This window comes from Protopterus annectens, chromosome 10.part0, assembly GCF_019279795.1.
Source record: "Protopterus annectens isolate FY-2018-M chromosome 10.part0, PAN1.0, whole genome shotgun sequence".
NCBI lineage: Eukaryota > Metazoa > Chordata > Ceratodontiformes > Protopteridae > Protopterus > Protopterus annectens.
This window is the reverse complement of record NC_056744.1, coordinates 1,714,536,405-1,714,547,686: the sequence shown is the minus strand read 5'-3', so window position 1 is coordinate 1,714,547,686 and position 11,282 is coordinate 1,714,536,405. Positions and strand designations below refer to the sequence as shown.

At 36.9% G+C, this 11,282-nt stretch overlaps 1 protein-coding gene across 2 annotated transcripts in view; it reads right to left on the bottom strand.

The window, feature by feature from the left end:
• Window positions 1–1,393: 1,393 nt before the first annotated feature.
• The window catches only part of LOC122812764 (zinc finger protein 501-like), a 114,819-nt gene continuing 104,930 nt past the window's right edge, over window positions 1,394–11,282 (bottom strand). For both annotated transcript variants that reach the window (XM_044084840.1, XM_044084841.1), the window contains one exon: window positions 1,394–4,912. In XM_044084840.1, coding sequence (XP_043940775.1) covers window positions 3,867–4,912 — 1,046 coding nt within the window. In that variant the 3' untranslated portion in view covers window positions 1,394–3,866. The remainder of the gene's footprint in view (window positions 4,913–11,282) is intronic.

Sequence of the window (11,282 nt, the reverse complement as noted above, 5' to 3'; positions counted from 1 at the left end):
TCCTATTTCTAAGATGAGGGCATAGCTAAAGGATAGAAATCTGTTTCATTCTTTGATGTTAACCAAAAGTGCTACTTTCAGTCCCCGCACTGTATCCAGAATTGCCGCCTTCTGTAGTTTGTATGGGATAACTTTTTAACGTATGCTAAGAAATTGGTTCCTATTAGCTTGGTTGCGCCCTGCTACCACCATTAGAACTACCTGCATACTCTTATCTGACATTGCGCTTGTTTTTGCTTGCATGTTCTGATACTTTACATTTGTGACTTTCAGTATTTTAGACATAAAATTCATTTCTAATACCTGTTTTGATAACCAGTACTGATTTTGAATTTTTCTTTTTGGTTAAAAAAGCTGTTGTTCTTGCTACTGCTTTGTCATCTACTGCTATTGGATGATCGCATTTGATCATTTTTTTTCATTTTCAGTAATCCTTTCCAGTTCATGTTTTCAATGCCTTCCATCTACCTACATGTTATCAATGTTTACAGTCTCCAGTTTAGCAACCTTGCTACATTGTTGTGTATTTGAGCATACAAACCCTCAGTCATAAGCATATCATAGCCTGAAAAACCTACATCTGTCTATCTCCTACATTAAACACTGTCAGCCTTTGTGCATGTAGTCCACTATCATAAGCTGCCATTATTAAATTTTGATATTTTGGTTCAAATTCACCTCACCTTAGCCATTAGTGTGCCAGCTCTTTATCAATAAGTGATTGTTCTAGCAGCTCTCTATACTTTCCACTATGACTGCAGCTTTTCCATTTTCTATCTTGTCTTTTGGTTACAGTCTTTATATTCTGTATCATATTTTTAGCACTTTTTCTACTACTCGTTTATAACAATTTCTGTTCTGATTTCTGTATCCACTCCTTTCCAAAATGTTTCTGCTAATCTGAGCAAAGTTATCATCACAGACTTGTTTTCTTCATGGTTTAGCACTTTCCCTATGTTTTGATCTGATGATGTCAACAAATATATACGCAATCACATGACTGCAAACCTATGCATATAGTCAATTTCAAGTAGGCCCAAAACTCCTTCAAAGAGAGAAAGAGACAGAGAGAGTGTGTGAGCTTACATGTACTGTTGTCTATGTCAGTTGGTAATCAAGAAGAGGTGGCTTGTTTTCCTGCTAAACTGAGCCAGAAATTTTTGGGTCAGTCAATGATACCAAAGCTGAAAGTTAGAACAAGAACAAAGCAATTTATTCTTATATGTCAAGGCAGTATTTTATATTAGTTTCAATTTTCTATAATATTCCTTACTAAGTTTTGTTCCCATAAGTTCATGTTGTATTGCAAATCCTTCATCAATTTTCAGATATTTATGCACTCTCTCCTGTACTAGGTTTGCTCACATCACATTTTTTTCTCCCATGCTGGTCATTTTGATGCTTCTGTTTTCCTGCTGTGCATGTTGCTTTTGCACACTTATCAAAGCTAAATGTGACTCTTATATCTTCTGAAAAGGATTTAACTATCTGCAATACTGCTAAAGAGCTATACAGTTTCAAATGATCTACCTAAAGTAGGTGAGATGACATTAAACAAGGTTTTTTTGTGGATGTCAAGCTGTAGCTATAGCCTAATCTGTTAAGTAAAGAGCGTAATAGGTTAAGGTCAAGGTTAAGGTCAGGGTCAAACAGTAGGGGTGATACATAATCACCCCAGAAACTCTCTCCTTGGACTTTTATCCTGGGATAGTAATTTGTCCTTTGTGTGGCTCAACTGTAGAACAGTAGACAGCATAATGGGTTGAGGGTTAGACAAAACAACACTGGTTACAAAAAACACCCCAGAATCAATATTTCAGGAAAATGAAAAACTGTCAAATGCTTTTCTGTAATGTATCCATGCCATAATTAGGTTATGCTCCTTTTTATTTAGAAACCAATGATCATTTATCATTATTTATGATTTTCTTTTATTGCCCTTTTGGTCTAATGCTAGGGATGAAATTTTCTCTAACTGTACACTCCATTTGCATCAGTTATGGTATGTAATTTATATGTTACTGGAGGGCAAGATTACTGGTCTATAGTTCTTAGAATGATTTACAGATTCACTTTTAGGGAGCAGTACAATTTCTCCTGCCGTTAAACAGGCTGGTGTCAGTTTGGGATGGCCATATAAGGAAATTTCCCCAAAAGGCTACACCATTGTGTAGCCATATTAATAGCTTTAGCCACGTTGTCTTGTGTTTTTCCTGTTAGAAGTCTTTCATAGTTTGGGCTCAGTTTTGCAGGCTATTACTGCAGTCTATGCTGTTTCCTTTATGGTAACACTTCTCAGTTGTTCTTTTACCTCTTGCATACATTCAGAGTCTTTATTAGGCTCAACAGGATCTTCATAGATATTTCTTCAAAACACATTGATTTATTCCTTGGCTACTGTCACTGTTGTTGCTCATTTCCTTCTCAACACCCCATAAACCGTTTTGGATCATCAATGAATTGCTTGTTTTGCACTTTTTTTTTTATACATACATTATGTGATGATACTTTTAGTTTGTTATTGAAGATAGTGTAAGGTAAATATTGATCTGTTTTGGTATTGGGTTTTGCTTTTACTGTATCTGGCCAACAGTTTTTTTCTACAGTCCTCTAGTAATGATATGTCTTACCTTAATTGTTTTAAATTTTTCTCTAATTGATGCTTCCATGCAGTTATTCTACTTTTTCTGTCATCTTCCATTGATATTCAGCTGCCTAGATGCATTTTTTGTTCATTTCTATTACATCATTTAAATCTTTCCTTATCCCTTTTTTGAATTTTTCCAAATGCTTTGAGTATCTTAACATCATGACAGGAAAACCCCCATTCCTCAGTCAGGATTCATTTAAAATTCATAAAATTAGTATTGCTTTACAATTTGATGTTTGCCAAGAGTACTCCTCTCAGCACTACTGCAATGTACCCAGAATTCCTTCATTCTGCATTTCATACAGAATTATATGCATCAGTAGCATATTTAAGTTTTCTCGAAAATTCTTTTTTATTAGTCCAGCTGCACCTACTACTACTGAAATTATGTAATTGTCTTTATCCCATATTGCCTTTGTTTCTGCTTGAGTATCCTGGTAATTTATGATTGCGTCCCACAGTGCATATGTACTATAATTGCTAGGTGTACATACTTCGATAATTAATGATGCTTTGCTCCTTTTATCTTTGACTACTATACATGTTTTTCACATCTCTTACTTGTTTATTGTTGGTACTGGATGTTGCTATGGTGTCCATTATGTATTTAATTTCTCAGTTCTTTGGAACTCACGTTTCCACTGCTTCTCAGCTACCTGTATGTTGTGCAATCGCTAATGTAGCACTCTTGCCACATTACTATGTCTGTCAGTACACAAACCGTCAGCCATGAGTATATTGCATCCTGCAACAAGATGTGCAACTGTTTCTATTTCTGTATTATATAACCAGTGTTTGTCTTGAACTCTCACGGTTTCTGCTGACTTCATAAACTAATGTGCATGTAGCCCTCTATATTCAGTTGCTACTATTAGCCTTTCGTATTTTGGTTTTAATTCACCTCTCCTTAACTATTAATGCATCACATCTTGATCAGCCTGTGATTACTCCAGGAGTTCTCTATTACTGACACTATATTTGAGGGTTTTCCAATTTTCCTTTTATTTTATTTTCTTCTTGTCCTGTTTTTATATTTCTTTGTGAATGGTCTGATGGGTCTATCAGAATACTGCTACTTGAAAAACATTTCAAAGGTCATTTGTTGGTTGCTCCCCCTTGTTAATTTTTCCAGACATTTAAAATGCATTAAAGGAATGGACTATATTCCTAAATCAGGGTACTATTAAAGCTTGTGAAATTATTATTGCTTCGACATTTAATTTTTGCCAGGAATTCTTTTCTCACCGCTTGGTGCGTGAACGAGCTGATGGCGGAACAGATGATTGCTCTGGGTAAAACACTTATTACATTCGCTGCATTTATATGGTTTCTCTCCCGTGTGCACTCGTTGGTGAGTTCTGAGGTTATGCTCATGTGTGAAACACTTGCTGCATTCGGTGCACTTAAAGGGTCTCTCACCTGTGTGAATAGTCTGATGGCGTATTAAGCTACTTCTACATGAAAAAGACTTATTGCATTCGTCGCATTTGTATGGTTTGTCCCCAGTGTGAATGGCCTTATGGTGTGTTAGACTACTGCTACGTAAAAAACATTTACTACATTCATTACATTTATAAGGTTTCTCCCCCGAGTGAGTGGCTTGATGACGCATCAGATTACTACTACATGAAAAACATTTACTGCACTCAGTACATTTGTATGGCTTCTCGCCCGTATGAATGGCCTGGTGATACATAAGACTACTATGATGTGAAAAACACTTACTGCACTCAGTACATTTATACGGTTTCTCACCCGTGTGCGTCATTTGATGGTACAGCAGTCCATTTCTTCCTCTGTAAGACCTACTGCATTCAGCACATTTATATGGTTTATCCCGTTTTTTATCCCCTGTGTGCACTCGCTGATGAGTTCTGAGGTTACATTCATATGTGAAACACTTACTGCATTCAGCGCATTTATACGGCTTGTCCCCTGTATGAATCGCTTGGTGGCACATCAAACTCCTGCTACAGGAAAACCATTTACTGCATTTAGGACACTTATATATTTTTTCCCTTTTGTGAGACCTCTGCTGTGTCACTGGACTTTGCTGTACAATAAAACTTGTGTCGCATTCAGAGCTCCTGCTGTAGTTTTTATGTCCTGAATGATGCTTTGATAGAGATGTAAGTTGAAGCTTGTTAGAGCCCTTTACTGGCTGAGCACACTGTTGCCAGTTGCCTGATGGATGATGTAACTGGGGTGACCCAACAGACGGCTGCTGGTTGCGACTTACACTGCATTCTGTGCTTCTGACACCTATAACAGATTAACAGTATCTTATTGCAATGACAAAACACATAGTTCAGGTATCGCATTCATAACAACACATACATATAGTTTAAGTCTACGTATTATCTTAGATTGAATATACTGCTCCAGTTTATTTTCTTTTTTTGCTTATTTTACTTTGGAACTAAGCAAACTGGATAGAACTAAAAAAATATTATACCAGGCAAACCTTTTTTTGTGAAAAAATATAAAATAATGATCATTTTGTGAAAAAGTATAAAATAATAGTAAGCTTAACTTAATCTCTTATCTATTACGGGTTCTGTAGTGGAGATTTTATTTGGGCTTGTAGGTGCTTCAAAAATGAGATCATTGGAGCTCTATTGGGTATCAGTGAGCAATGATTTTAAGGTTTATAAACTGAGTACAGTTATGAACAGATGCCATACCAATATAAAAGGCAACTTCTTTCAGATGAGGCTTTCTAGGGCTTGGAATAAACTTCCAATTGATATAAAAATCACAAAATCATTAAAATACTTAAAAAAATAAGCTGACCTTAAAATCAGGTATACAAAAGCCAATAAAGCTTGAATTAGGGCCCCCAAATAGCATCTCTTAACACCCCGAGCCAAAATCTTATATTGTAAAATTTACAGATTTATTTTCTGCTGTTGTAACACAATTTTAAAAATCGGCAAAAGCAATTGTGACTTTTCATTTACCAGAATTTGGGCCAAAGAAAACTAATACCAAGAAGCAGAACTATCCCAAAAATCAAACAATGTGAACAGCTAAGAAAAAGCAAGTCACATCCAGAAACATTTCCTTTAAATATTACTCAGCAAGATGTGTGAAAAGTCTTCCTGTAGATGTATGCCATAAACATTTCTTCCACAAATACTGTTGAAAATGTTGCTGTAACTACAATAATTAACTCATGTAGTATTTGAATGTACCAGTTATTTAAAGTTTCTAATACATTAAAGAAACAGACCCTGTTCCTAAGATAGGGTACTATTAAAGTTCATGGAATTATTGTTGCTTTAACATTTAATTTTTGCCTTCCTGTATTATCCCCTGTAGTAGATGAAGTGGGCTTTCTATGTCAGCCAACTACAATAGCGATTTTTCCTAATTCCTTTTTGTCATAATGACTGGCAGACCAACAAACCTTCTCCAATTAGATTCAAATCCATTTATCCCCCTGCAGTTGATATTACCAATATGAAGGTGCCACCAAGAGGAGCGGTCATTCAAGCAGTCCAGGTGAGGTCTGTGCCTCAACCTATGCTTCTTATTTCAGCATGCTTCTTGTGAAAAGAGTGCCTTCATGCCCTCACCCAGGTTAATCTATGTCCTCCCTGCCAACATGGGCCCTGTGGTGGCCATATACGGCTCATTTCCAAACTGGGAAGTGAATGGTACTAATCTAATGCATCATCAACTTTACCATGCTGGGCACAGGCTTGCAGTAATCCATGTAACCCCATACGAATGGCAGAAGGAGACATTACTGGGCACATTGCGGATGCTGTGAAGAGCACTTTTGGCTGACATCAAAGATTGAAACAATACTAATTTCATAAACTTTAATCATACTTTGACTTAGGAATGGGGTCCATTCCCATCATGGTATTAGAAACCTAAAAGATTTGGAGAAATTAGAAAAGGCACAGGCTTGGGAGGAGTTTAATGGCCGGAACCTTAACTCATGGTGGCTGATATGAGCATCTATATCACTGCTGGGGCCTCCTACTCCCTCCCTGAGGTATAGGTTCTGCCACACCATCACCAGCCTGGGAGTGCCTATGCCCACATCCTCATGGTCCTACATCCTCTTCTGCCATGCAAGAGTACACCTATACAGAAAGCAACTAGACAACTATCACTCATGTTCAAGGATGGGAGACTTGACATTGCAATTTTCTGTAAAATAGTCCTTGCGTTCTGAGGACCTTTTACTAAGTTTTTCACTGTTCCCTTTCACTTTGCCAGTAGACTGCACTGCATATGGCACTTATTTAGTCTCAGGAAATGACAGACAGCCTGTGTTACTTGCAACTCTTTGTTAATTGTTTTTTTTTTCTGTCTATAAACTAATTGATCTCAGTTATAAACTGAACTGAGGGTGGCAAGCCTGTTCTGCTCCCCTACCTTATCCCCAATTCCTACCCACCCCTCTTACTCTCTACTTCCTACATGCATATTTCACTTGTGACTCTTATTCTAAAACCTTCCCCAATGAACGTACTTCTTCTATACATACACTTCTATTTCTTGGTTCCTTCTTCCCGATCTCTAATCTTTATCCCGATTCCCAACTATCTTTCTCCCTCCCATGCTGCTTTGTACTATATCCATCTATAATCACAACCCTTAATATTACCTATCTTTTCCACATTGTATTCTTTTCTTTTCCAAAATAAACCCGCAGTTCTTCTTATTTGACTACATTATTATAATTTAACCTTTAATACTCCTCTATTCCTTACATTCCAGAAATTATATCAAGATAGCCTACCTCTCTTTTATAGAAAATACTTCTCTCCATACCTATCCTCTTCCAGCTTTCAGAATAGACCATAACTGAATCTCCTTCTATCCTGCAACTTTCTTGTTTACTTATTCATTGCTACTTCCCCACTACCTGGCATCTATAAAATATAAATTCCCAGACTTTGTTATGCTACTCTACAGTTTATCCTCTATTTTTCTCCTCCTACTGTGCTATTTTTCATCCTACCACGACTCAACAATATATAGCAATATCTCCCCAACTCTGTCCCAACCACCTATCCATACATCCTCTTTGCACTCTCCACATGTTGCACCAAACCTATTTAATATTGCCCCTCATCTTTATTCCAGATATAGGCTGATTTGATTAACTGCACTTCAACTCAAACCAAAACAAAATCAAGTACAAGAATCCTCTCTGAAAACAAGTATGCATAATACCACAATATACTAAAATCCTTCCAGGAGGAGTTATACACCCTAATCCTGACCCCACCTATCACAATGAACACAAAGGTAATTCTCTCCCACACAGTTCTGTAACCCCAAAACAGCCAAACCCCAACCCTGGTGATCTAAATTTTGCTGCAAAACATGTTAGAAATATAAGAAATAAAACTGCAGAACTTCATGTCTGGATTAACCAACATAAGCCTGACGTTCTCACTGTAACTGAAACTTGGCTTAAACCCAGCATAAATGATTCTGAAGTTATACCTCCTGGCTATAATATCATCTGTAATAACCACATACAGATGAAAGATGGTGGTATTGCTTTAATGTTTCCTAATACCTACCACATTACCCCTTACAACAAACCAGCACCAAAATTCAGTTCAGCAGATCTTCTTACTGCTTTCCTCAAAGTAAACAATTATAAACAAATATGTATCTCTTTCCTTTATATCCCTCCTGGCAGCAATACAGTTATACTGGAAGATGTCCTGTGTTGGTACACATAGCATTCCCACAAGAAAAATATGGGTCTATATCAGTTCATCGAAACATCTGAAGTTCGAACACCATATGTTCGAACTTCAAACCACAAACTGCAAAAACACTGAAGTCTTAAAACAGCGATTTTTTCCCAGGGAAAAAAATCGCTGTTCCAAGAAACACACGCAACACAAACACACCAAACAACATCAATCCACACACATACACTCAAAATCCTACATCTAACCCTACACTAAACTGTACATACACTACTACCTATCCACTCACCTTAACCCAAACCCTAACCCTAAGGTCTGTCTCTATCGCACAGTCACCTGACCCACGCCCTAACCTTAACACACCTATCCCACCCTAACCCTAAAGTCTTTCACTATCGCACACCCACCTCACCTATGCCCTAACCCTAACTCACCTAACCCGTGCCCTAACCCTAACAACCACACAATCGCACAGTTACTTGAATCTGACCCATAACTTCCCACCACAGTCCTGATACTCGTGAAGCCACAGAAGCGGCCCACTGAATTCTTTCCCTGGGAAACAATTTGGTGGGCTGCAGCTTCGCGATTACCAGTGTTCGAACTTTACAGTTCAAACATCTGGTATTCGATATTCAGCCGTTTAGACAGACTGATATAAACTTGAAAAATATCTACTAGGTGATGTAAATGTCAATTGATTAGACATAAACTCTAATTCCCCTACATCTAGTATGGACTTATATGGGTTCATGCAAATAATTAATAGCCCACACATTATACTAAGACATCAAATTCTCTATTAGACTGGATCCTGGTAACAGACCCTAGCAAATACTTAATCGCAGGTGCAATGTCAGACTCTCTCTCAGTGATAATCTCCCAATCTATATGACTAGACATCTGACTCATACAGTTAAACAGCATATTTATGAAACGACACATGACCTTTCCAAGTTTAACCCAGAAATGTTCATTACTATGCTTTCATCTATTAACTGGAACTTCCTAAATATCCTCCCTTAGATGATGCTGTAATTGAATTCAGTATAACTTTTCTAAATATCCTAAATAACCCTGCACCTCCTAGAAAGAAGAGAACAAACACAAATGATGCAATTTGGCTACCCAAAAAGAGCACAATGCTAATTCAGGATAGAAAGAAAGCATGAAAAAAATGGCAAAAGTGTAAAACACCTCAGTATCTGGAAATGTTTGGAATACTTCACAGTCATACTAAAAATCAAATAAATTAAGACAAAAAGCTATACTATAATAACTTTCAGATTAATACTAAACATGACCCTAAAAATTTTTGGACATCCATCAAATAAATCTTACATTCTGACCAGAAATTCAACCCAAACCCCTCTCCTTTTAAGCAAGTGGCAAATACATACAGATGCCACTAGATTCCCTGGTATCAATGACAGCATAAGTATTAAACCTTTCTTAATATTAAGTTAGATATTTAATGGATTCTTTAATATTAAGTTAGAAATTTAATGGATTTTTATGTGATTTTAAATATTTGCAGTATTAATATTTATAGTATGTCATACATTATAAATGTAATATGCATTGTTTTTAACTTAATTTAGTTGATTAGTATAGAGTATTTGTAATATCTGTTTTTTAAATTTAAATTTAAATATGGAGGGTTGTTGCTTTAAATATGTTGGCGCCATTTTTACTATATTCATTATATAAACTAGGAATAATCCCTGACTTCTGGTTCTGAGGAAGACTGTATGTTGACAGTTGAAAGCGCTTAACCAGTGGATGTTTATATTTTTATACAATAAAAGAAGTATTTTGTTCGAGCTGTGTTGGAAGTCATCCTAGTCTGCACCAGTTCTAATCATTTTACATAGTACTAGCACTGCCCCTCTAACCTATATAGATACTGTCAGTAAACTTAAATATAATGGAAAACTAGTCTCTTCCTTATTACTAGACTTGTCAGAAGCCTTTGACACAGTTTGTCACAGCGACTCCTACTTCAGATGTCCTCACTAGGTCTCTCTAAGCCCAGCCTGCTGTGGTTCAAAAACTACCTGTCCAATAGGTATCAGTCAGTAAATTGGCATTTTACACACTCTCCTTCCTCCCAGTCACTACCTTGTATCACAAGGCTCTATCCTTGGTCCACTCTTTAATATTTTCACCAACACCCTCTATACTTCCAGACAGCAGGCCATCCTAGCACAACATGCAGATGACTCCAATCTCACCTGCTTATCTGAAAACATGGTAACCTCCAAAAAATGACTCAGAAAGCTTTAATGGCCACTGAAAGATGGCTTCATAACTCACAACTCATACTTAACCCAAAAAAAGATCAAATTAATATTTTTTCCCTCCCAACTCTCTCTCTCATGAAAAAAAAATTACAGTCCTCTCTCTTGATAATACAACTGTTAAAGTCACTTTTCATAGCAAACTATTAGTGTGAAAGAGGATGATAATCTTACATTTGACCTGCATGCACAAAATTGCATAAGAAACTTTTACATCAAAAACTAGGAATCTTTACAGACAAAATGTTCTCACTGATACAACTCAAACTACACTTGCCACTACTTATCTCCTCCCCACTCTTCTTTGTAGTGATCCCATTCTTACTAACCTCCAGGCGTCACAAAAAATAAAACTTGAAAAATGCTATAACAAAGTTGCGAAATTTGCAGCACATATATACCCCTTTCAGAACCCACCACTGTATAGCACTGAAAAGTGCAAAATGGTTAGAACTGCCATGCCAACTAACATATACACAACTTCTTACCATGTATAAAATTAACCAGCATACGTCTGCCTGTCCAGCATTAAAAACATTCCACACAACTATGTTCCCAGTCAGTCACTGCGATTCAGTGACCCAAAATTCCTGTCTACAAGCCTAGCAAATCTTCTGGGCATTGTATGTACTCATACAAGGT